This window comes from Podarcis erhardii (genome assembly GCF_964252035.2).
Source record: "Podarcis erhardii genome assembly, chromosome: 4".
Taxonomy (NCBI): domain Eukaryota; kingdom Metazoa; phylum Chordata; class Lepidosauria; order Squamata; family Lacertidae; genus Podarcis; species Podarcis erhardii.
Genome location: NC_138508.1, coordinates 11,280,727 through 11,306,983, shown reverse-complemented (window position 1 = coordinate 11,306,983; position 26,257 = coordinate 11,280,727). Strand labels below are relative to the sequence as shown.

At 47.1% G+C, this 26,257-nt stretch overlaps 2 protein-coding genes across 3 annotated transcripts in view; both read left to right on the top strand.

Moving 5' to 3' along the window:
• The window catches only part of NARS2 (asparaginyl-tRNA synthetase 2, mitochondrial), a 35,448-nt gene extending 33,018 nt beyond the window's left edge, over positions 1-2,430 (top strand). For both annotated transcript variants that reach the window (XM_081860519.1, XM_081860520.1), the window contains exons 14-15: positions 289-315; positions 1,970-2,430. In XM_081860519.1, coding sequence (XP_081716645.1) covers positions 289-315; positions 1,970-2,114 — 172 coding nt within the window. In that variant the 3' untranslated portion in view covers positions 2,115-2,430. The remainder of the gene's footprint in view (positions 1-288; positions 316-1,969) is intronic.
• Positions 2,431-14,124: 11,694 nt separating this feature from the next.
• GAB2 (GRB2 associated binding protein 2) overlaps positions 14,125-26,257 on the top strand; it is a 148,958-nt gene continuing 136,825 nt past the window's right edge. The window contains exon 1 of the mRNA XM_081860379.1: positions 14,125-14,750. Within this exon, the coding sequence (XP_081716505.1) occupies positions 14,667-14,750 (84 nt within the window). The 5' untranslated portion in view covers positions 14,125-14,666. The remainder of the gene's footprint in view (positions 14,751-26,257) is intronic.

Below are 26,257 nucleotides of genomic sequence, written 5' to 3'. Positions count from 1 at the left end.
GTCGGTGCAATCTGTCCAATACGCAGAAATGCAAAAAAAAAATAAAATACTATTGCAGCCCCTTTCTCACAAATGTGTTTGGCCGGGGGAGGGGGACAGAAATTCACAGCCGTACATCACCTTGTTGTCTTAAGTGCCTGCTTTTCTATTCATCTTAACGCCCGCCTACGAAAATCTCCTGTGTCCGCTATCGTTTCTTTTTGATGCACATTCTCACAAAAGCTGTTTTCCATAATGTAAGGCCTTTTTGTCGGTTGCTTTCATGATGTTTTCCCCTTGGTTCCACAGGCTGGGGCTTGAAGACACCTACCAATGGTAAGGAAGGCCAAGTATTGTTTGTTAGTCTACGGCTTTGTTCATAGCGTTGCCCGGGTGGATCTGATCCACCTCCTTTGGGTGGCACACCTGTCTGAGGTTTTTGAGCTGTGATTCCTGCATTGCAGGGGGTGGGCTGGATGACCCTTGGGGTCCCTTCTTATACTGCAGTTCCATGATTCCAAACCTTTGCAGCCACCAACTGCTGGTAAAAAGGTAAAGGTACCCCTGACCATTAGGTCCAGTCGCAGACAACTCTGGGGTTGCACGCTCATCTCGCTCTATAGGCCAAGGGAGCCGGCGTTTGTCCGCAGACAGCTTCCAGGTCATGTGGCCAGCATGACTAAGCTGCTTCTGGCGAACCAGAGCAGTGCATGGAAATGCCGTTTACCTTCCCGCTGGAGTGGTACCTATTTATCTACTTGCACTTTGACGTGCTTTCAAACTGCAGGAGCTGGGACTGAGCAATGGAAGCTCACCCCATCACGGGGATTCGAACTGCCAACCTTCTGATCGGCAAGTCCTAGGCTCTGTGGTTTAGACCACAGTGCCACCTGCACCCCCACCAACTGCTGGAGGGGAGAACAAATCCTTTTTCAGTCTCTTGTGGTGGAGCACAGATTTGCGATGGCCCATCATACCTGCTAAATGCATCAGTTGGGACAAAGGACCGTAGAACTGTAAAATTGGAAGGGACTCTGAGGGTCCTCTAGTCTAACCCCCTGAAATGTAGGAATCTCAACTAAAGCATCCATGGCAGATGGCCATCCAGCCTCTGCTTAAAAACCTCCAAGGAAAGAGGGTCCACCACCTCCTGATGGAGACGGTTCCACTGTTGAATGATGTTCTTCTGTGTTCCTCCCCCTGGCACCCCCTGACCTGCCTGACAAAATGAGTGACAGAGTTGTCATTCTACCTCAGTGGGTGGCGCTGTGGTCTAAACAACTGAGCCTCTTGGGCTTGCCGATCAGAAGGTCAGCAGTTCAAATCCACGCAACGCTCCTGCCTACCTAGCAGTTCGAAAGCACACCAGTGCAAGTAGATAAATGGGTACCCCTGCGGTGGGAAGGTAAACGGCATTTCCGTGCGCTCTGGTTTCCGTCACGGTGTCCTGTTGCGCCAGAAGCGGTATAGTCCTCCTGGCCACATGACCCGGAAAGTTGTCAGTGGACAAACACCAGCTCACCAGCTGCCTGAAAGCGAGATGAGCGCCACAACCCCATAGTCGCCTTTGGCTGGACTCCACCGTCCAGGGGTCCTATACCTTTACCATTCTACATCTTTCTTAAAGTAAGTAAGTTGGGCAGAAACAAACGTTTGGGACGATTTTAGAGGGGGAAAGTGGTTGCTTGTCTTTGTCAGTAACTGCATTTGACATCTTCAGGCAGAGCTGAGAATCTCCCCTACTTAAAAGCCCAGACAGCTGCTGTCAGTTATTGTAGACAACCATGAGATCAATTTCTAACATCTCCAGGTATGACTGGGAGGCAACCCTGGAGAGTAGCTCCCGGTCAGGGCAAACAGTGCTGAGCTAGTCGGACCAATTCTGTGACTCTGAATAAGACCACTTCCTCAGTTTCTGGAACCTCAATGGAGGCCTGTGGATCAAAGCAAGTATTGGTAAACATAACTGATCTGTCGCCTTGCATTCCAGGTACATAGATCTGCGTCGATTCGGATCAACCCCTCATGGTGGATTTGGAATGGGATTTGAGCGCTACCTCCGCTGCATTTTGGGCGTCGAGAACATCAAAGACGTCATCCCCTTCCCACGGTTTTCGCACTCGTGCGTTTTGTAGCCTTTCCCGAAGATGCCGCCATCGCTCGTTTTTACGGATCCATGCCCTGCTGCCCTGAGGACAAAACTGCAATGTTGTCTGGAGAAAGAGAGAGACAACACTCGCCCTCCCTTTTTTTTTAGAATTGAATAATACTATGGTAAACATTGCACCAAAGACATTTGAAGCTGAGGACATTTTTGTATTGCATTGTTTTTAAATCCGCAGAGCATTTTGCATTGTAGCACTCACTGACTGTTTTTGGAGAGGGTAGAGAACAATTGTCTTGTCTTTGGCCATAACTAGAATGAACAAAATTAAACTTTCGCCAGGTGTCTGTTCGTCTGCAAGAAGCGTTTGGGCGGACCGCAAAACTCTCAACGAGGAATAAGAAGCAACACACTGTGAAAGTTGCTAGAGAGATACCAGTTGTTCCTCAAACATGTTGCCTTCCAAAATTTGTTGAGCTCCAACTCCCATCTTCCCTGACGATTTGCTATGCTGGCTGCGGTCAGTGGCAGCTGGGAGACGAACCACTATTTAGTGGTCCCGTGTGCCTTGGGCGTACTACTCATATTCACCAGGGACTGTGTCCAATTCTGTGCTGGTATTTTACCAGTTCCCCTTCTGGCGCCTGTTGTTGTTTAGTCGTTTAGTCGTGTCCGACTCTTCGTGACCCCCTGGACCAGAGCACGCCAGGCACTCCTGTCTTCCACTGCCTCCCGCAGTTTGGTGAAACTCATGCTGGTAGCTTCGAGAACACTGTCCCACCACCTCTTCCTCTTTTGTCCCCTTCTCCTTGTGCCCTCCATCTTTCCCAACATCAGGGTCTTTTCCAGGGAGTCTTCTCTTCTCAGGAGGTGGCCAAAGTACTGGAGCCTCAGCTTCAGGATCTGTCCTTCCAGTGAGCACTCAGGGCTGATTTCCTTCAGAATGGATAGGTTTGATCTTCTTGCAGTCCATGGGACTCTCAAGAGTCTCCTCCAGCACCGTAATTCAAAATTCTCATAATTCTGGTGCTTAGCGAAGAGCTTTTTATCTCAGCAGGCATTTCAAGACCGGTGTTCTTTCTCTTCTGGTTTTGCAGTTAGTTTTAGCTGAATTTATCTTTAATTCTTCTCTTTTTATGGTACAGGGGGATCCTGCCCCTTAATGCAAGGGCTCTGTTCCTGACCACTCCGTGCATCAGTGGGACGCTCACAAGTCTGTTCCTCTCCTGCCTCCTTTCAGTGCCCAAAACGGCACATGCACCTACGGTCATCTGTGTGCTGACCGTGTGTAAGTGCAGAGTTCCCCGCACGCTGCTTAGATGCAACAGAGTTAAATGGCATATAAATTGTTGACGTGAATAACCAGGGGTCAGCAAACTTTTTCCGCAGGGGGCTGGTCCACTGTCCCTCAGACTTTGTGGGGAGCCGGACTATATTTTGGAGGAAAATTCCTTTGCCCCGCAAATAACCCAGAGATGCACTTTTAAATAAAAGGGCACATTCTACTCATGTAAAACACACGGATTCCCGGACCGGATTTAGAAGATGATTGGGCCGGACCCGGCCCCCGGGCCTTAGTTTGCCTACCCATAGAATAAGCAAACATGTGGAGGGTCCAGGTTGCGCAAGGGCTGAGCTGCACAGTCCCTATGCACCGCTGCAAAATTTGCGGTATGCTTTCTTGGGTAAAAAGTGTTTGGCCAAAAGGAATTTCCTCCGAATCCAGCTCGGCGGTAGAGCACCACTGCAAAGAAGGCCCTGCTTCCGTTTTGCTGCTCGGCACCCGTCTGAAAGTCACGGTGTTGCCTGCAAGAGCGTCTCTGACTTATCTCAAGAATTGTATGGGGGAATTTGCTAGGGAAACTGAACTGCTGCATAAACTGAAATGACTACCCTGATTGGATAAGACCCAGAAAGGGTTGAGCCAGCTGTTCTCCCAAACCTCTGCTTCATTCTTAAAGGTAAAGGTAAGGCAAAATACGGGACGCGGGTGGCGCTGTGGGTTAAACCACAGAGCCTAGGACTTGCCGATCAGAAGGTCGGCGGTTCAAATCCCTGCAACGGGGTGAGCTCCCATTGCTCGGTCCCAGCTCCTGCCAACCTAGTAGTTCTAAAGCACGTCAAAGTGCAAGTAGATAAATAGGTACTGGTCCGGCAGGAAGGTAAACGGCGTTTCTGTGCGCTGCTCTGGTTCGCCAGAAGCGGCTTATTTATGCTGGCCACATGACCTGGAAGCTGTACGCCGGCTCCCTCGGCCAATGAAGCGAGATGCGCGCTGCAACCCCAGAGTCACGACTGGACCTAATGGTCAGGGGTCCCTTTACCTTTAAGTCAAAATATGGGCGGAGCTTGTATGTAATTTCCTCCATCTTTACAGCATTCTCTTTCCTCTGTTTGGACATACAGAGAGGCATTATCAGCGTTGCCAGCTGGACAAAAGCATTTGTGGGGTGAAGATGGGCCACTGAAGAGAGAGTGGCCTGGGGAAGAGGGCATGTGACCTGGAGGACTTCCAAGGGCCTGATAGAGAGACCTAGGGAGCCACATCCGGCCTCTGGACCTAAGATTCCCACCCCTCTGAACTAACTGCTCATCATAGTATCTCAGGGCTTTCAGACTAGAGTCAGAGAGTTGGAAGGGACCCTGAGAGTCATCTAGGGAATGCAGGAATCCCAACTAGATCATACGTGACAGATGGCCATCCAACCTCTCCTTAAAAAACTAATAATAATAATAATAATAATAATAATAATAATAATAATAATATAATTTATTATTTATACCACGCTCATCTGGCTGGGTTTCCCCAGCCACTCTGGGTGGCTTCCAACAAAAGATTAAAAATACATTAAAACGTCAGTCATTAAAAACTTCCCTAAACAGGGCTGCCTTCAGATGTCTTCTAAAAGTCAGATAGTTGTTTATTTCCTTGACATCTGGTGGGAGGTGACACAGGGCAGGCACCACTACCGAGAAGGCCCTCTGCCTGGTTCCCTGCGACCTCAGTTCTCACAGTGAGGGACCTGCCAGAAGGCCCTCGGAGCTGGACCTCTGTGTCCGGGCTGAACAATGGGGGTGGAGAAGCTCCTTCAGGTCTACTGGACTGAGGCCGTTTAGGGCTCTGAAGGTCAGCACCAACACTTTGAATTGTGCTCGGAAACATACTGGGAGTCAGTGTAGGTCTTTCAGGACCAGTGTAGTAGTAGTAGTAGTAATAATAATAACAATAACAACAAATTTTATTTATACCGCGCCCTCCCTGGCCATAGCAGGAATCAGGGCGGCTAACACCAGTAAAATTACAGTAAAAACATGGGGGGGGGGGACAACCAATTTAAAATACAGGTTAAAATGCAATTTAAAATGCAGCCTCATTTTAAAAGTAGCCCATAGATCAAAACCATAAGTGGAGGGAAACATAAGGGTCAGACTGAGTCCAAACCAAAGGCCCTGCGGAAAGATGTCAAGTCCCGCAAGGACCTGGTCTCTTGTGACAGAGCGTTCCACCAAGTCGGGGCCAGTGCTGAAAAGGCCCTGGCCCTAGTTGAGACCAGTCTAACCACCTTGCGACTTGGGACCTCCAAAGTGTTGTCATTTGTGGACCTTAAGGTCCTCCGTGGGACATACCAGGAGAGGCGGTCCCATAGGTACGTGGGTCCTAGGCCGCATAGGGCTTTAAAGGTCAAAACCAGCACCTTAAACCTGATCCTGTACTCCACTGGGAGCCAGTGCAGTTGGTAAAGTGGTCTCTGCGGCCGCTCCCAGTCACCAGTCTAGCTGCCACACCCAAGGAAGGAGAGTCCACCAGCTCTTAACGCCAGAAAGTTCTTCCTGATGTTCATTCAGAATCTCCTTTCTTGAAACATAAATCCCTACCCTCCGGAGCAGCAGAAACCAAGCTTACTGCATCCTCCATGTGACAGCCCTTTAGATACTGGAAGATCTTTTTTTTAATTGACTTAAGAAAATTATACAAACAGCCAAACAAAGAAGCCTGAATTAACATTGCCTTCTATCTATAAGAAATAATAATAACTATTACAATAATGAAAATACTAAAAAAAAATATTTACTTCCCTTTGAACTTCTATTCTGTTACAGTATATTACTATTCTATAAGAATCTATTATATCCTTTGCTGTCCCATATATTATTTTATTTCCCAAATTCTACATAACCCTCCCCTCTCCCCACTGCTTCCCTTGACCTGTGTGAGATCTTCCCATCATAATATTTTTTTCTAGTTTCTTTAAGAAAATAGAATAACATGAAAACTGTTAAATTATAATTACTTCTTTTGTCCTTACACGCTTAACAATTGCCTATTAAGAGTTCTGCTTTAACACCATATTTCTTCATGTATTCCCCTATGCATTCCCATTCTGTATAGAAGGGAAAAAAGATACTGGTGGATCTTGACGTAATTTCTTTTTTAAGGAGTTGTCAGGTGGTTCTGGAATTCTAGAGTGATGTTTCCTTAACACCTCCCATTAAACTCCTCAGTGCCCTGCTTCAAAGAGCTTATCGGTGACATCTTGCCATGATAGACTGGTATGTTTTGTTTCGACTCGTAGACAATCCTGACTTGATCAATTAAAGGATGACTCCTAGGCCTTAACTCTTCTCTACCGGTCGTTGAAATGCTGTGGAAATTTGGGGCGGTTGCTTAAGAGGCCTCTCTCCCTCAGTTTCCCCATTTGCATGATGGGGATAATGACACTTTGATGTAAGGGTGCATTCTTGGAACTTTTAATTAAGTTGTTTTGTTTTTTGGCAGGCAAGGCCTGCCCTTTCGCAGTGCAGCAAGGAGAAAGGAAAGTTCCACGTTTGGAAACCTGCAGTCTTGGCTTGCCCTGTTGGAACGCTTGTGCAATATTTCGATCCATTCTTTCCCGATGAGGAACAAATGCCAATTGTAAGTTCGCTGTCATTGGCAAAGCATGCCAATATTCTGACTGGGCGGGTGGAAAGAGCTGATGGTTCTTTGCATAGGTACAATATTTCTTTCCCTCCTTCCTCCAAACACAGATCAACATACAGGTTTCCTTCTTTATCTTCACAACAACCCTTTTCAAGCATCCCTATTTTCCAAGGACAGTCCCAGATTGACAGAAGCCGTCCCGGTTTCTGATTTGATCCCAGAATGTCCTGCTTTTCCTTGTTATTGTTGTTTAGTCGTTTAGTCGTGTCCGACTCTTCATGACCCCCTGGACCAGAGCACGCCAGGCACTCCTGTCTTCCACTGCCTCCCACAGTTTGTTCCAACTCATGCTGGTAGCTTCGAGAACACTGTCCCACCACCTCGTCCTCTGTCGTCCCCTTCTCCTTGCGCCCTCCATCTTTCCTAGCATCAGGGTCTTTTCCAGGGAGTCTTCTCTTCTCATGAGGTGGCCAAAGTATTGGAGCCTCAGCTTCAGGATCTGTCCTTCCAGTGAGCACTCAGGGCTGATTTCCTTAGGACATCTCTATTTTCATCAGAGAAATGTTGGAAAATAAGTAACTATACAACCTTTAGAAGACACCCGAAGGCAGCCCTGTACAGGGAAGTTTTAAATGTTTGTTGTTTTACTATGTTTTTATATATGTTGGAAACCACCCGGGGTGGCTGGGGCAACCCAGTCAGGTGGCCAGGTGGGTATATATAATAAAATTATTCTTATTATGGAAGAGGACATCCCTGTTTTCACCGGTGAAATGTTGGAGGGTATGCTTTGATGCTGTATTGTTTTTAACACTCAATTGGGAGCCGCCCAGAGTGGTTGGGGAAACCTAGCCAGATGGGTGGGGTATAAATAAATTATTATTATTATTATTATTATTATTATTATTATTATTATTATTATTATTATTATATTTTATTAAGGTAGGTTAGGTTGAAAGAGAGAGTGAGATTCATGTCTGAGTGGGTCTCCCCAGTCCTAGACTGTGACTCTAGTCATTGCACCCGTCACAGGTCCAACTCTGGCAAAGTTCCTATTCTGGTGATGCTGCATATTTGTTGGGTGGTATTCAACCACGGTTTACTCAGAGCAGATACATTAAAATGAATGGGTCTAACTTGAGTTGTGCTCATCAATTTCAAGTTTTGGTAAAACTTAATTGAATACCACGCGTATATTTTTTAAAAAACAACAACACTAGGAACAAGGGAGATAATAAGAGTGGTAGGTTATTTCTTTCTTCTGTCTGTGAGCCTTCCTTGTCTGTATAGCAAAGAGGGCTCCAGCTTGCTCTATCACAGGGCAGGAGTTGGGGGGCAGGTGATGGGGCAGATAGGAAGGCGGGGGGGCACAATTTCCTTTGCAATTTTGAAGGTTTGGTTGGCACTGCTAGTCAACACCAAAGCCATACGTATGTTCTGTGTTTTCCGGGTGGGAACAAATTGAACTTCTTCACAAAGGTAACACAAATAATAATAATAGTAATAATAATAATAATAATAATTTATTTATTTATTCCCCCTCCCATCTGGCTGGGCTTCCCCAGCCACTCTGGGTGGCTTCCAACAAAAAATTAAAACACAGTAATGCATCAGACATTAAAAGCGTCCCTAAACATTCCCTAAAATTCTCAACTGAAAAAAATAAAACACCTCAGTTTTGCCACCAGCATAAATTGAGCAGATAGAAGCAATCCCATTTATTCTGCCTTTTGCATGTGTGTACATAGTTTTGTCCTGTTTCTGAGAGTAAGGGGCGAGGAGATATGCAGACCTTATCCAGCCACCCTGAAAAATGTCAATCATACATTGGCATCAATGAGGGCTAGAAACTTGCTCTTTTTAATGCATGCATACTTGCCCGCTTTTGGGAAGCTGAACCACCTTGAGGGATGGTGGTAGTTGTTTTGCTTCAGCATACAGTGGAATCTCTGTTTCCGAGCACCTCGGAAGCTGAACGTTTCGGAACCCGAACACTGAAAACCCAGAAGTCACTGCTTCCGTTTTCGAACGCGACTCAGAAGTCCAATGGCTACCGCTTCGTGTTTTTCAATTTTCACCATTGGAATTGCTGACAGCGCTTTGCACCTCGGTTGTCGAACGTTTCGAAAGACGAACGGTCTTCTGGAACAGATTACGTTTGACAGCCAAAGTTCCTCTGTATTTATAATGAAATGCACACAGCTCTACTTAAATATCAGTACAGTGGTACCTTGGGTTAAGTACTTAATTCGTTCCGGAGGTCCGTTCTGAACCTGAAACTGTTCTTAACCTGAAGCACCACTTTAGCTAATGGGGCTTCCCGCTGCTGCTGCGCCGCCGGAGCACGATTTCTGTTCTCATCCTGAAGCAAAATTCTTAACCTGAGGTACTATTTCTGGGTTAGCAAAGTCTGTAACCTGAAGCGTATGTAACCCGAGGTACCACTGTACCGCCCTATACCTAGGGGTCTCGGGGCGGTTCACTGAATAAAATGAAAATATAAAACCACAAAATACCTAATAAAAATAAAAACAACAACCCAACCACAAAAAAACACATTTTAAAAGGGCATAGGGTGTAAGTCGGATCAACCAAAGGCCTGGTTATAAAGGAACATTTTTGCCTGGTGCCTAAAGGTGTATAACCTGAAGCACTATTTCTGGGTTAGCGGAGTCTGTAACCTGAAGCGTATGTAACTTGAAGCGTATGTAACCCGAGGTACCACTGTATCTCTATATAGAGGTGAAATGTTATTTGTGCAGTGGCAGCCCGCGTCCAGTAGATGGCACAAGTCAGCATTATTGTTTTTCCAAAGTGCAAAATCAGTATCTTTGCTGTATTTGAAAGGTGATTGTGCTTTTCTGTGTTGCTTCAAGCAGCTTGGATGGATGTAAGCTGCTGCTGGCATGTTCATTGGTAGCTGGGCCAGCTCAGTTGGTAGAGCACGAGACGCTTAATCCCAGGGTCATGAGTTTGAGTTGCGCATCGGGCGAAATTTGTACAGAGTCTGTGCAAAATGAGGTTCCCACACCCAGACGCTTGACAGACAGAGGGTTTGGAATGGTCCGGGGTGCGGCACCTAACCTGATCGCAGCTCCCCTTTTCATAGAATCATAGAATCCTAGAGTTGGAAGAGACCACAAGGGCCATCGAGTCCAACCCCCCTGCCAAGCAGGAAACACCATCAGAGCACTCCTGACATATGCTTGTCAAGCCTCTGCTTAAAGACCTCCAAAGAAGGAGACTCCACCACACTCCTTGGCAGCAAATTCCACTGTCGAACAGCTCTTACTGTCAGGAAGTTCTTCCTAATGTTTAGGTGGAATCTTCTTTCTTGTAGTTTGGATCCATTGCTCCGTGTCCGCTTCTCTGGAGCAGCAGAAAACAACCTTTCTCCCTCCTCTATGTGACATCCTTTTATATATTTGAACATGGCTATCATATCACCCCTTAACCTCCTCTTCTCCAGGCTAAACATGCCCAGCTCCCTTAGCCGTTCCTCATAAGGCATCGTTTCCAGGCCTTTGACCATTTTGGTTGCCCTCCTCTGGACACGTTTTCACACGAAGAAGATCTGGGAATTGTATTTCTTGAAAAATACCGGTTTGAGCAATGTGCGCGGTCAACCAACCCTCAAGAAATGACTTGGCAGGAATGGAGAAGTGGGTGACTTTTGGGAAGGTGTCGCGACTTCCTCTGTAGATACCTGGACGAGTTTTTTTGCAGCTGGGTGTGTGGGTTAGCGAGGTGTTCTTGCATTTGTGTAGAAGTCTGGCGGTCATTGGAAGGGGGCAGTCAAAGACCTCTTACTACCGGTATTTCTGCAGCAGGGTCCTTGCCTCCAGCGTCCTGGAGCCGGCCGCTCAGCATAAAAAGAGGAGGGTTGGTTTTTTAAGGTGCGCTCCAAAGCTAAACATTTAGGAGTGCTGAAAACACAGTAAAGTTCTGTTACATACAATGAAACTTCAGGGGGAAACCTGCTTTAAGTCACTCCGAAAGAGGGTATCGGAGTGCTCCGAAGCATTTGCCCGTGTATGCGCACAGAAAATGGATCTAGCAGAACAGTTTCAGGTTAAGAACGGACCTCCAGAACGAATTAAGTACTTAACCCGAGGTACCACAGTAACAAACTTAGTTGGTCTCTAAGGTGCTACTGGAAGGAATTTTTTTATTATTATTTTTATCTGCATTTTGATAGCTTTAATGTATCTACTTTGTGCGTGTTTTTTAAGTCTCCAGGTTTTACCGGCATTTTCTTATGAATGTTTTATATTAGGTACAGCTGCTATTATTGCCAATAAAGGATGAATGAATGAGAAAGGTGAAAGCTGCTCATGAGGTTCTTTTTGCATTAAGGGGCATTAAGCACTTGTTAAATTTAAAGATAAAGGGACGACCGCCTGTTCTGTATCCGTATTTCCTACGACAAGATGACATGGCAATCCATAAAAGGGTTCCAAATCTCTTTCTCACCCTCTTCTGCGTACTTTCTTCAGGGCCTAAATCAGCCTTCGCCTTACCTGGTCAGCTATTTCGGACTACAAATCCCATCAGCACCAAGCAGCACATGCTGATGGGAGTTGTAGTCCAAAACGGCTGGAGGGCACCAAGTTGACGAACACTGGTCTAAACTGATTCATGCAATGCAGGGGCTTGGACTAGATGACCCTTGGGGTCCCTTCCAATTCTACAATTCTGTGATGAACCATGCCTCTCTGGCCCCTTTTAGGGCAGTGGTTGTTGAGCGAAGGAGTAGGAGAGGAGGGTTTCTCTTTAATTGGGGGTGGGTGGAGTCGAATGCGATGTTTGCCCAGCATGGCTGCCTGGAGCTTCTAATAATAACAGAAATTAATCCTATAGCGGGTATATTGTGTCTGGGTTTTCTGGAGCAAGAAATGCGTTTATCTAAAAAAACCCCAGGGGGCAGCTGCTGTCATAAGGGCATCAGAGGAGAATTGCTGGATCTGACTAAAGGCCTCTAATCCTGCATCATTTTTATCACACGGCCCAGGCAGATGCCTCTGGAAAGCCGGCAAGGAAGACACAAATGCATTAGCCTTCTTTGGCTGTTCTTGCCCAAACAATTGGTAATCAGAGGCACGCAGCCTGTGATCCAGGTGATAGTATGTTCTATAGTAGCCCTTGATAGCCTAGACCTCGGTGAAAATGTTTCTAACCCGCTTTTGAAGTCCATCAGGTGGCAGTGAGTTCCACAGTTTCAAATATGCGGCCTTTGAGAAGGAAGAAGCAAACATTTCTGGGGTGCCTCCAAGGTGTTATTGGCCATCAGTGTGATATGGAAAGGCAGGGTTAAGATTGCATAAGAAATATATTCCCCACTTACTGCCTGAAACCCATGGGTATAGGGCAGTATAATTATAATTATTATATTATATATTACATTATATACTATTATATATTAGTATTTAACCGCCTGTGTTTCAGCAGCAATTATTCTTCTCAATATTTTTTTAATGATTTTTTTTAACTATAAAAACTTTTTAAAAAAATTCTAAACCGCCTTTCCCTCAATGTGTCATTACTGCTGTGGCTTTTTTTGTTTGTTTGTTTTTGCAGATGGAATGGTTTTTACTGTTGATATTCTTACTGCAAAATCACTTTGCAATATTTTATGGGAAGCAAATAATAAATGGAAGAATGGATAAATAAAAGTATATTATTATTGTTGTTGATGTTGTTACTATTGGTATTATTATTTTGCTAGGCAATGGTAACAATGTCTTTTAAACTGTAATAATAATAAATAATAGTGTTTTCTTCAGCAATAATATTTGTAAGGATGCAGGAGAGGGCCTTCTCGGTGGCCGCTCCCAGATAACTTTGGAACTCCCTGCCTAGAGAAATTAAACCAGCTCCCTCCCTGTTGTCCTTCTAACAGCAGGTGAAGATGACCTTCTTCTAGTAGGCTCTAATGAAAGTTTTTTTTAAGCAGAGGTGGGGTGGTTTAGTTGAGATTCCTCCATTGCTGGGGGTTGGGCTGGATGACCCTTGGGGTCCCTTTCAACTCCACAATTCTATGAAAGGGCCGGCGCTGTGCTGTATTGTAATTATCTGTATGTTTGCGTGCTTACAGGTATATAACATATATTACACACACATATATAATACAGTGGACACTCGGGTTGCGAACGTGACCCGTGCGGGAGGCACGTTCACAACCCGCAGCTTTTGCGACCCACACATCTGCACATGCGCAAGTTGCGATCCAGTGCTTCAGCGCATGCGCAAAGCGTGGTTTAGTGCTTCAGCGCATGCGCAAACACCAAAAACTGGAAGCAACTTCCGGGTTTGGCACAGTGTGCAAGCCGAAAAGTCCGTAACCCTAAAGACTATCTACAGAAACACTGTGAAATTAAGGAATGCTGAAAGGATGTTGGAATGATGTAATGTGGCTTTTGCAGTAATGTTATATAGGGTTAAGGAAGAATGGATTGTTAACAGGTCAGAATGTAAAGTTACAATATATTAAGATAAATTAGTAAGATAAAAACAAGAATGGAAAGGATTTGCTGAAATAATCAATTGAACTAGAATACGAAAAAGGGAGGTGTGAGGAGGTCAAGGAAACAAGTAAATGAAAGACAAGACATGGAAAGATGGATTTCTTTTTAATTGTATTTTAATTGTATTTAATTATATTTTTCTGTATTTTGTATTTTATGTTTTTCTTTTTCTTTATTTTTGTAATTTTTTTTTGAAACTTTAATAAATATTATTTTTTTAAAAAAGTCCGTAACCCAAGGTATGACTGTACACATATAACCTTATTAATTGCTTCCCAACCCACTTTTTATCTTATTTTTATCTGCAAGCTGCTTCCAGTCCCTGCCCAGGGAATCTGGCAGGGTCTAAATAAATATATCACAGTCTTTCTCCATGCCTTAATGATGCCCTTCCCAGCATCACTGATCAAATGTTTATTATTATTTTATTTATGATGATGATGATGATGATCATCCTTAATGCCGCTGTGGCTCTTTTCCCACGCGTCACCGATCACCGCGGCAACCACCAGGCGACTCCGCTCGGCCTTTTTTGGCAAGGCGCTCTGTTTCCAAACAAGTGCGTTTTTGGCCAGCCTGCCAGGTAGGCGGGGTGCGCTTGGAGAGGGTGGGGAGAGCGAGCTCCAGAGGCGGCGAGGAGTTTCCTGCTCGCCGAGCCGCCCAAGGGGTCGGTCGGGGAGCGCGCACGAGAGCGCGAGAGAGAAAAAGGCACAGCAAGGGCGCTCGCTCGCAGCAGCATCTCTCGCTCCCTGCTCTCCCCTCTCCGGGAGGGGAAGGGGGAAGGGGGGGGGACTCTTCCCTCCCCAGGAAAGGCGAAGGAGGAGGACACAACAGCCAGCCGGCAGACAGAAGCGCCCCTGTGGTCCGGGGATGGAGAAGGCGGCGGCCCGGGGAGCAGCCGCCGGGGACGGATGGCTCTTTTGCGCTGCGGGCGGAGGCGCACAGCGCGCAAAGGGCGATTTGGAGATGGCGAGGGCCGGCGCCGCTGAATGGCCATTGTGAGCCGGAGCAGGCGGGCGAAGGCGCAGCCCAGAGAGGGCCCAAAGGAGGCAGGGAGGAGGAGGCGACCCGGCCGCGGGCCACTCGGCGCTGAGCTCCCGGAGCAGGCGGCCAGCGCCCCTGTGCGCCCCCGCGCAACATGAGCGGAGCCGGAGGCGGCGGAGAGGTGGTCTGCTCGGGCTGGCTGCGCAAATCGCCGCCGGAGAAGAAGTTGAGGAGATACGTAAGTCCGGAGGAGGAGGAGGAGGAAGCGGGGCGGTTGGAAACAAACGGACAAGGAGTGTGTGTGTGTGTTTGTGTGTGTGTGAGAGAGAGAGAAACCGGGAGAGGCCGATCTGGGGCTGTGCCCAAGCGGGAGTCCAGGATTGTGTTTGTGTGTCTACAATTGCAACATCCAGAATTGTTTGGATGGGCGTGCGCAATTGCAAAGTCCTGGATTGTTTGTGTGTGTGGTTCGCAAAAGTCCAAGATTGTGCATGTGTAGCTACAAAGCCCTAGCAATGTGGGACTGCTAGGTCTTGGGATTGTGTGTCCATAATTGCAACGTCCAGGATTTTGTGTGTTTGTGTAGATACAAAGTCCTAGGTTGTTTTGGGAAGGGGGGGGGGAGGAATGCAAAGTATTGGATTGTGTGTCCAGAATTGTGTGTGTCAATTGCAAAGCTCAGGGTTGTGTGTCATCGCAACGTCCAGGATTGTGTACGTGTTATTGCAAAGTCCAGGATTTTGTGTGTGTGTGTGCAGTTGCTAAATCTCGGTGCAAGCATGGATCCCCCCCCCCCAGCCCCGCCGCCGCCCCAATAGCTTGTCCTTAGTTGAAGGTTAGCTAGCGGTGAAAATGATCGAGGCGGGGGGGGGGCGAGCCGCGCCGCTGCTGTTTGTGCAGACGGGATCGATCGTGTCCCGTGCAAGCTGTCATGAGCCCCGGTCCCAAACAGGAGAGAGAGAGAGAGAGACTGGTTTGGGATCAGTTCGGAAAGCCAGCCTGCCTCCCTCCCTCCCGGTTCCTTCTCGCAGATCACACCCGTTTATCCGCGAAGAGAAGCAGGTGCGGGGAGCAAATCAACCCAACATTGTTTCCTAAAAGTCGGGGCTGCGCGCTTTCCTGGGATCGCACCCCAGTGGATCGCGGGGTGGGGTGGTCCGGCTTCGATTTTGCCCGGCTTTTAATCCGGTGTAGGGGTGTGTTTCTAGGTAGGATGTTTGTATATCATCACAATGATTTTCGGCGGTTTCTCCTTCCCCCACCAATTCATCTTGTCCCTTTCCGTCTCTGCTTTCCAGGTCACTTCCAAAGGTGCGAATTCGGATCAGGTTGGGATCCGGGTGCGTAAGAACAGCAATTAAGCACACACAACGCTTGCCTGGCTAGACTTTTAAAATAAATTTCGAGAGGGACTTCTAAAAACGAAACAACTGGACGACAGACGACGGGGGGGGGGAGGCGGGCAAAGGCGAGCGCGCGTGGAAGCATCCCTCCCCACGCCGCTCCGGAGTGACTCCGGATCTCAGGGCGGAGCTGCGGATCCAAGCGGTGCTGGCTGGGCGTCGTCGCCAAGGTTGGCCTGGGCAGCAGCAGCCGCACCTGGGCGGAGAGCGGCTCGGCCTGCGCTGCTCCGGCTGCTACAGGTGCGGACTGGGAGGGGCGGAGGCGGCGGCTTGTTTTCGCTGTTGGGGCTGGAGCGCTCCGGGAGCGTCTGGCTGCTGCGGGCGCGCCTCCGCCTCGGCCCGCCTCTGCGCGCCCCCTGGCGGCTTCGGCCGGATTCGCGCTGTGTGAACCGGGTACCGTCGGCCCGCCCCGTCTGACACTGCCCATTTAAAGAGGCATGGCGATGCTTTTAAGTCAGGCATCCCCAAACTCGGCCCTCCAGCTCTTTTGGGATTACAGTTCCCATCATCCCTGACCACTGGTCTGGTTAGCTAGGTATGATGGGAGTTGTAGTCCCAAAACAGCTGGAGGGCCGAGTTTGGGGATGCCTGCTTTAAGCACCCCCTGCTCTCCCACCACATAGGGAGAATGGGATCCCCATTTTTTTAAAAAAATGGTTTTCACAATATTATAAACAAGCAAACACATAAGACAAACAATCATAAATCATAGCCTTATTGGAAATTACACTTATTAACTTTGTTAAGTGACTTCCTCGCTTCCCCTTGGTTTTCCAAATCACAATTCTTATAAAATTTAACTTAGACATTAACAACCTTAAATCTTCACGTTATGTAATTAAACATATTAATTCATCACTTAACATAAATAAAATCCTAAGCCAATTAAGTATCTGCAAGCTGTTTTCAGTTAATTTAACTTAACATATTTAACTAAATAATCATTAAATTGAATCCACTTTTCCTGATACTCCTCCTCCTTCTGGTCGCGGAATCCCCATTTTTTTTTTCTTTTCAGAAAAGCATTCAAAGTGCACAAATTAACCGAGATTTGATTCGATTTGTGGAATTTATATACCTGCAGGTCTTCCTGTCCCCTGTAATGTTTCCAAAAAAAGCTTTACCTGAGGGTTATCCACCCAATTCCCTGCAATCCAGGAATTTTTTCCCCCAACATGGACGACCCTGCCTTTAAGAGTCTAATGCCCAGTGCTCCTGAGCTATATAGCCCTTTGGGAGGGCCATAGATTCTCCCACCCCTGTGGGAGAGAGAACAAAAAACACATGCACAAAAAACAAACTTTGTGTTTGTTCATCACTGACCGGCTTTTGTGGGATTTTGAGCAATGGTGATTTCTGGAGTCATTTCCCCTCCCCCCACATTCCTCCAAAATTGAGGCCTCTGTGTTTGTGTATGCACACAAATTAAACAGCGGACAGATTGTAGTATCGCCGTGTCATTAAGCCATGCGCTCCAGTATGTGTGAGGAGCCGTTAGATATTTGTCATTGCTTGTTTTCGAAGAATTCATCGTTGAGTCTTAGTGTTTCTGAGGGCATTTTCTGTGTTGCTAAACAATGCTAAAGCACCTCCCAATTTAGGCCCTGTTCTCATGATAAATGGAGCAAGGGGCCGAGAACCCCAGTTCCTTCTCCCTCTCATTCCCGATCCCTGCACAGGATCTGGAACTGGCTTCAAGGTGAGGGATTATGACTCAGCCCGTCTGCAAAGTCTGCAACTCTTGGCTGCCACAGCTCCTCCGCTGACGGCGAAATTGCACCAGTTTCGGGTGATGGATGAAATTGCTGAGTCTCTGATGCTGTTAGTCGAGATGCATAGCTGTGCTGCTAGATTCTTGGGTTTGTTAGAAAACGGATCTGAAACTGCCAGAATTGTCATGCCTTGACACAAGTTTGCAGGCTGACGATGCCTGTATGGTGCGCGAAAAACCCAAAAAAACTCCTTACAGTAGCACCTTAGAGACTGACTAAGTTTGTTATTGGTATGAGCTTTCGTGTGCATGCACACTTCTTCAGATACCTTCAGATTGTGCATGCACACGAAAGCTCATACCAATAACAAACTTAGTTGGTCTCTAAGGTGCTACTGGAAGGATTTTTTTTCCCCAGACTACGGCAGACCAACACGGCTACCTACCTGTAACTAGATGTATGGTGAGCAGTTTTGGTTGCCACTGTGGGAATGTTCAGGGAGGCAGGAGAGGATATATTGTTTATTAATATCCTTCCAAACTTGCGGTAGCAAGTTCCTTTACTTAGCAGAGTTTTACATTCCCCTTTAAAAAGCACAGCAGATAACTGGTTGCAGGCTTGTGTAAGCCTCTCACTTTTATACAATTCAGTCTGTTTTAGACTGAATTGTACGTTCCTGGTAAGTTCCCTTAAATCCCTCTTAAAAGAATAAAGACACCACAATCTTATTCAAAGACAACAAAAGAAGTTTACTTACATCTGGCAGAGCACAATGTGATCCCTGAAGGCAGACTTAGTTACAAAGTATATTCCTGTGGATCTATCCCATATGGCAGTGATGGCCAAACTTGGCCCTCCAGCTGTTTTGGGACTACAACTCCCATCATCCCTAGCTAACAGGACCAGTGGTCAGGGATGATGGGAATTGTAATCCCAAAAACAGCTGGAGGGCCAGGTTTGGCCATCACTGCCATATGGGGATAATCTCAGTGTCCTCTGTTGGCTGGAAGCCAACAGAGCATCTCTAGCTAAAAAAGCTGCTCCAGCGACGGAGGAAGTCAAAAAGAGAGGGTGTGCAGTGTGCCTTGTACTTTTGTTACCTGGACAGGTAAGGTCAGGCCCCCTCTAGTCACATGCAAAGGAAGTATGTCCCAGCCAGGAGGAAACAGGAAGCTTTTGACTGGCTGCACCAAACATTCCCCCGCATGTCCACTCTAGGAAAATAAGGAATGTTGTACTTGACTGCTCCTTATGTATCACATCCCACAGCCACACCTCAAAAAGGGGATTACAGAGTGGGGAAAGAGGGGCGCACAGGGGTGATGGAATTCATATCACCACCAGCTAAACATTGTGGTGTATCATGATGTCTGAAATAAGGATGGAAGCGGTGAACATCTCAATATCTGGTGTTCAACATTGTGATATCTTATTTTTTGGCGATCACTCGTAGCCATGTAAGATTGTTTTCCGTAAACACGGTTTTAACATTTAGTCCGTAAGTGACTATGGAGGTCAATTCTGGATCCACACGTCCTTCCACAGTGGGGACATTGGTTCCCGGGCGGGAGTTGATCACGGTGTGGATTTGCCAAACCTGCCTTCCTCCTAGCACGTTTCTCCCTTTCGTCCTGCGTTCGAGTGTCTTCAAAGCCCATGACACCTTCGGTAAAGGCTGTTCTCCAACTGGAGCGCTCTCAGGCCAGTGTTTCCCAGTTGTCGGTGTTTATACTGCAACATTGCTATATATCCGCCAATTAAACATTGTGATATATTAGGATATCTGAAATAAGGATGGAGCTCCGTAGAGGCATTGGCCGGCTTCACAATTTGTCCCGCATCGTGATTTTGGCTGGCAATTTGCTTCCTCCTGTAGGAGGTTGCGGTGAGCTGAGTCAGCGCAGTTAACAAGGGCTCCAGGAAGCATCAGCTGGCTTCAGGGTTTTCCCCAAATTTTGGTTTTGGCATAGGGCACACGTGTCATGATTTGCGACATCTTGGCAGGTCAGAAAATGATGAAACCGATACCCCGATATGGACTTTGAATTGGTTTTGGACGATACAGCGAAATATCTCCCAGCTCTAACATTCACATATTTACAAACTTCAGGATAAAACATGTGAGATGGGTACGTTGCAGCCCCCAGATGGGCTGGAAGGTGAGCGAGCGAGGGCCTTAGCTGGGTTTTATCCTTCGTTAAGGCCTCTTCCAAGAATTAGATGCTTTAGTGAAATGAGCGAGGCTCACCTTGGCTAGCCGGTGATGGAAGTAAACGCCCTGGTCTGGTGGCCTGGGAGTGAGCAGGACTAAGTGGCTTCTCGCACCTGTCTAGCCAAGCAGATTAATGGCCATTCCTTTCCCTTACGCTCCTGTGATTTTTGCAGCAAGGTGTTTTCACCCACTCCTCCCCGTATCCTTTGATCTCTTCCTTCGCCACTTTCGCTTTCTTTCTCTTTATTTTGAGACCTTTGCACCTCTGACGAGCTAGGCAGCCTGCAGCCGTGGATCAACTTCTTCCATTTTCTTCGGGGAAGGAGGGGTCAAGATGGCGTGTTTTTGTCATTAGCATTAATTATTTAATGCCTGCCGAACTCTTTGAAGAGGCGAAGGGCTTTCAGAGTGCTATTGTTACAGCCCAGGAAGAGATCAAACAGGGGCTTGGAAGCCATAAAGGCAGAACTGACCGGACGTGATTTTTTAAAAATAAAAATTCACGGCAGCTGGGGCCTTGCAAACGTCAAAATAAACAGACAGGCCTTGGAAATCGTTCTTGGAAGATTGTGGGGAACTTTTGCAGGTGTGGAGATTGTGGCCGTACCCCAGAAAGAGTGGAGGAAAGCAAAACGGGAGAAGAGATTGAGGTCACCAGATGCTTTAGCTGAGATTACTGCATTGCTGGGGGTTGGACTAGATGACCCTGGAACCCCTTCCAACCCTACAATTCTGTGATTAGCAGAGAGTTGGGCCAGACCAAGGTATTTTGCTGCCCGAGGCAGAACAACAACTGGCCCAGCACCACCACCAAATCCTACACTTGGAAACACCTCATCTGTACGTTTGAAACTCTGTGATACCACTTTAACAGTCATGGTTTCCCCTGGAGAATCTTGGGAATTGTAGTTTCTTACCGGTGCTGAGAGTTGTTAGGAACCACTTGCAGAGTTGCAATTCCCAGAGGCGCCTTCGAAGATGGATTGCCTGTCCGGCCATTCTGGGAGAAGAATAGAGGTCTCCTAACAGCTCCCATTTCACAAAACCCTTGATCGGCTGTCTGAGGCAGCCACCTCACTCTGCCCATTGATAGGGCCGGCCCCTAGCATACACACGTGCTTCAGATCCAGCCCTTCCAAGGTCCACCGATTCTTGGAACATATAAAGCCTACTGGATTAGGTCCATGGCTCATGTGATGCCGTGGGAAACTCAAGTTGAAGCTGAGCACAAGGGCAATTCTCCCCTCTAATTTGCCTAATCTTTCAAATCCATCTAAATTGGTGGCCTTCATTACCTCCTGGGGAAACAAGTGCCATAGTTTAACTAACGCAGTATGTAAAGAAAGACTTTCTTTTACCTACCCTGACTCTTCCAGCATTCAGCTTCAATGCATGTCTCTCTAGAGAGAGGGGAAAAGCACTTTTCTCCATTCACTTTCCTCGTACTGTACAGTTTTTTTATAAACTTCAACCGTGTCTCCTTCTAGGGTGTTCATCATGGCACTGTGGTCTAAACCAAAAGGGCTCTTGGGCTTGCCAATCAGAAGGTCGGCGGTTCGAATCCCCGTGACAGGGTGAGCTCCCGTTGCTCTGTCCCAGCTCCTGCCAACCTAGCAGTTCAAAAGCACACCAGTGCAAGTAGAATTACTAGGTACCTCTGCAGCGGGAAGGTAAACAGCGTTTCCGTGCGCTCTGGTTTTCGTCACGGTATCCTGTTGCACCAGAAGCGGTTTAGTCCTGCTGGCCACATGACCCGGAAAGCTGTCTGTGGACAAACGCCGGCTCCCTCGGCCTGAAAGCGAGATGAGCGCCACAACCCCATAGTTGCCTTTGACTGGACTTAACCGTCCAGGGGTCCTTTACCTTTACCCACACTCCTGCTTTTCCATGGGTCTGTTTTCTGCTTGAGCCACACTTTCTGGGCACAGTTCTGCGTGTTTTTCCTTCTGGCCACTCCTTTCCCTGAGAAAAGCTGCTCTTTAGCTCTCAACAATCTGCAGTAAACCCAGTTGCCCCCGGTTGAGCGCTAAAGAGTGGTTTTCTCTGGGGGTGGGTGGGGGTGGATAAGCCTTCTCCCTGAACCGAAAAGTCCCAAACTTTGCAACTTTTCCTCCCATCATTCTGGTCCCTGAGCAAAGAGCCCCAGACGGTGGCATTTGCCCCAAACCTGGTGCGACCCAGCTTTTCCCCAATCTAATGTATTATAGACTGGGCAATTCCCATCAGCTCCAGTAAACATCGCCAAGCTGGTTGTGGCTGATGGGATTTGTAGTCCAAAAGTGGAGGTTAGTAGGCTGGGAGGGGGCTCCCATAACCAGTTACAAATGATATAAAGAGATAGGAAGAACAAAAGCCACAATGGGAGCCTGATGTTTACCTGCAAGTAGTCCCATTTACACAGAGCAAGGCTGTAGCCGTTCCTTTGCGCACAGATGCAAACTTGTAATGCTTTCTGTTGCTTCGCCGTTTCACGTTGAAGCGTAGCTGGCTTCAAAAGACGTACATGTGTGGGTGTTTTCCTTTTAAAAAAATGGCAGAGAGTTCAACTACGCAGTAATAACAGAGAAGACGTTCAGTTTGAAAGCCTTCAGTCCCGGAACAATTACTTGTCAACGTTTGGGAGTCAAGTTGTTTGCAAAAATGACACTCTGTTGACTTTTATGCAAATACCTTCCTGAGGACGGATGGGTTTATGCAAATACAATTTTTTTATCTCGTGGCTGCTGTCCAAGGGACAACTGTTAAAATATCTGAGCACGTGTTATTTTGCAAGGAAAGTCAGGCATGTGCGGGTGTACTTTTTCTGAAATCCAAAGGAGATGTTGTCAGGAGAGCATTAAATTAATATTGGAACATTTTCCTGCAAAACTATGAATTGCGCAGTAGCATAAGAGTGGTGGATCAGGCCCACATCCTGTTCTCACAGTGGCCTGGCAGAATTCAGCCCGCTAGCAGGACCTGAGTGCAAATTCCAGCGTTAGAAACTCATGTGTGTGTGTGTAAAAATATATACACATGCTAATCTCCAAATGGCACCTTAAACCTAGGTTATGGTTGCCACAACGGAAGGTCTAGGCACCTTTTTTCTTTTGGCGGTGACATTTATTATTATTGTTATTATTATTACTATTAGTTTCATTTCTGTGCCGCCTTATATTTTAAAGGGCAAAATCTCAAAGTGGTTTACAACACATTAGAACATCAAACAAAACAACCCAGAATAAAACGAATTAAAGCTCCAAGGAAAATCTTTCAGGTCCTTCTCTAAGTGATATTTTGCTTTCCGCATATTTATTTACCTCCTTAATCTGTATAGCTGCCCCATAGCGGAAGGACTCTGGGAAGCCCGTGTGGTGTAGTGGTTAGAGTGTCGGACTAGGACCTGGGAGGTCAGGGTTCAAGTCCCTACTCGGTCATCAAGCTCACGGGGTGATCTTGGAGTCAGTCACAGCCCCTTGGCCCTACCTCACAGGGTTGTTGCAGGGACTCACTGAGGAGGGGGATGAACCATGTCCTTTTTGGAGGGGGGGAAAGTGGGATAGAAATGCAATGAGTAAGCTCTTCTGCTGCCCTGCTTAAGAAAACTGGAGGGACCAGCCAGATGGAGATGTTGGTTGTCAAACTAGCACCCAGAGATCTCTATGTTATCACAATTGGACCTGTGCCAGTCGCAAAACACCTGACAATTTCTTTTTTATATAATTTTTATTAGCTTTTCAACATATCATTTCCAGCAATAATTAAATGTACTTTTACATCTTATACAATTTTTTTTGACTTCCATCAGTCACATCTGAAAATTTTCCAATCTATTTACTTAATTTACATTTCTTATTTTCACTATTACATTTAAATCTCATCACTAGTATCTCTCTTCTTTGCAATATTTCATATATTTCTCCTTACAAAACTACTAGCGTAATTTGTTGATTACAGTTGCTCTTCAAATAATTCATATCTTTCTTCCAATCTTCTGTAAATCTCTGGTCACGCAGGTTTCGAATCCTTCCTGTCATTTTATCCAATTCTGTGTAGTCCATTAATTTTGTCTGCCATTCTTCTTTCAACACCTGACAATTTCTTAACACTGAGTGCAACAGCACTGCGCTTCCCAGCAAGGGGCATTCAGAAACATCCTGCCTCCAACAGTCACATCTCTACCTGCAAAAGTTTGTGTCAAAATGGCAGGTGAAAATAAATACAGGGAGAGGGCTGTCTTTACTTGTGGGTTTACCATCTGGTTGACTTATTGGTTCCTGAAATTTGTTCTGATTGGGCAGATAAAATATCGCAGCTGGAATTCTACAGGATGTGTAGCTAGTGTGTGAAAACAGTCAAGATCCTCAGGAATGCACCTCCATCGTAGTCCCCAGGCATCTTCACTTGGTCTCAAGTGGCCAGTAAAGGTAAAGGGACCCCTGACCATTAGGTCCCGTCATGGCCGACTCTGGGGTTGCAGCGCTCATCTCACTTTACTGGCCGAGGGAGCCAGCGTACAGCTTCCAGGTCATGTGGCCAGCAGGACTAAGCCGCTTCTGGCGAACCAGAGCAGCGCACAGAAACGCTGTTTACCTTCCTGCCGGAGTGGTACCTATTTATCCAATTGCACTTTGATGTGCTTTTGAAATGCTAGGTTGGCAGGAGCCGGGACTGAGCAATGGGTGCTCATCCCGTCGCGGGGATTCGAACCGCCGACCTTCTGATCGGCAAGTCCTAGGCTCTGTGGTTTAACCCACAGCGCCACCCGCGTCCCCCAAGTGGCCAATAGCCAGGTGCAAAATGCGCCTGGCAAATTTCGAACGCAGCTCCGGAGGGCGGCAGGTTGACAAAGCCTGATCCAGACAGCGTCAGCTCCCTGGAGCGGCCTGTGTGCTGTTTTGCTTCTGTGGCCCTCTGCAGAGGATGAGACTCAGCTGCTGGTTCTGTTCCCCGACATCGTGACATCACATCCCCGACCCTTGACCTGCCAAACAATGAGCTTCTTCATTTGGGTATCATCCTGTCCTCTTCCCGTTGGAAACTCAAAACTGACTGACTGTGCTGCCTACACACTGAAATGTGGGGGTGGGGGAAAGGAAAGGAGGGAAGAAGGATGGGGGGGGGGGAGAATTTGAAGCGTAATCAGACCGTACAATTCAAAAGCCATGTTTTCCCTTCTGGCTTCCTGCAGGTCTGGGAGATAGTTCCTGAGCATCATGTTTTAAAGCTGCCAAGAATCTGCTCAAAATATATTTTGATTTTAAAGGAGTGGGGGGGGGGGGAACAACCCAAATGTCAATCATGGCGGAAGGAGTGTGCGCAGGGACCACTTCCAACAGCATTCACTTTACGGAAGAGGTTTTAAAATTGTGTTTTGGAGGAGGAAAAGTCGTAGGCGCTCACATGGAAAACGTAGCCTTGGGAGTTGGGAGTCCACGTGAGTTTTTCTGGGATGGCAACCAGCAGGAACACCCAAGAAGGGGGGCTGGGGTGGGGCAGGCTGTGTTCAGGTGCCAGTGATGTGCGGACCCTGCCAAATGCACCCCCCCATCTTCCCTAGGCTTGCTCCACTATCAGAACCTTCATGGAGCCAGGAGAATCAGAGAATTGTAGAGTTGGAAAGGGTACCAGGGTCACCTAGTCCAACCCCCTGCAATGTAGGAATCTCAGCTAAAGCATCCATGGCAGATGCCATCTAGCCTCTGCTTAAAAACCTCCAAGGAAGGAGAGTCCACCACCTCCTGAGGGCATCTGTTCCACTGTTGTTGTTGTTGTTGTTTAGTCGTGTCCGACTCTTCGTGTCCCCATGGACCAGAGCACGCCAGACACTCCTGTCTTCCACTGCCTCCCACAGTTTGGTCAAACTCATGCTGGTAGCTTTGAGAACACTGTCCAACCATCTCGTCCTCTGTCGTCCCCTTCTCCTTGCGCCCTCCATCTTTCCCAACATCAGGGTCTTTTCCAGGGAGTCTTCTCTTCTCATGAGGTGGCCAAAGTATTGGAGCCTCAGCTTCAGGATCTGTCCTTCCAGTGAGCACTCAGGGCTGATTTCCTTAAGTGTGGATAATTTTGATCTTCTTGCAGTCCATGGGACTCTCAAGAGTCTTCTCCAGCACCATAATTCAAAAGCATCATTTCTTCGGCGATCAGCCTTCTTTATGGTCCAATTCCACTGTACAACAGCTCCTACTGCCAGAAAGTTCTTCCTGGTGTTTAGTCGGAATCTCCTTTCTTGTGCCGCCCTCCAGAGCAGGAGGAAAAGAGGCTTGCGCCATCTTCCGTGGGACAGCCCTTGAGATATTTGATGGCTATCCTATCTCCGTCTCTTTTCCAGGCTAAACATACACAACTCCTTCAACCGTTCCTCATATGGCTTAGTTTCCAGACCCTGGATCATCTTAGTTGCCGTCCTCTGCACACATTCCAACTTGTCAACATC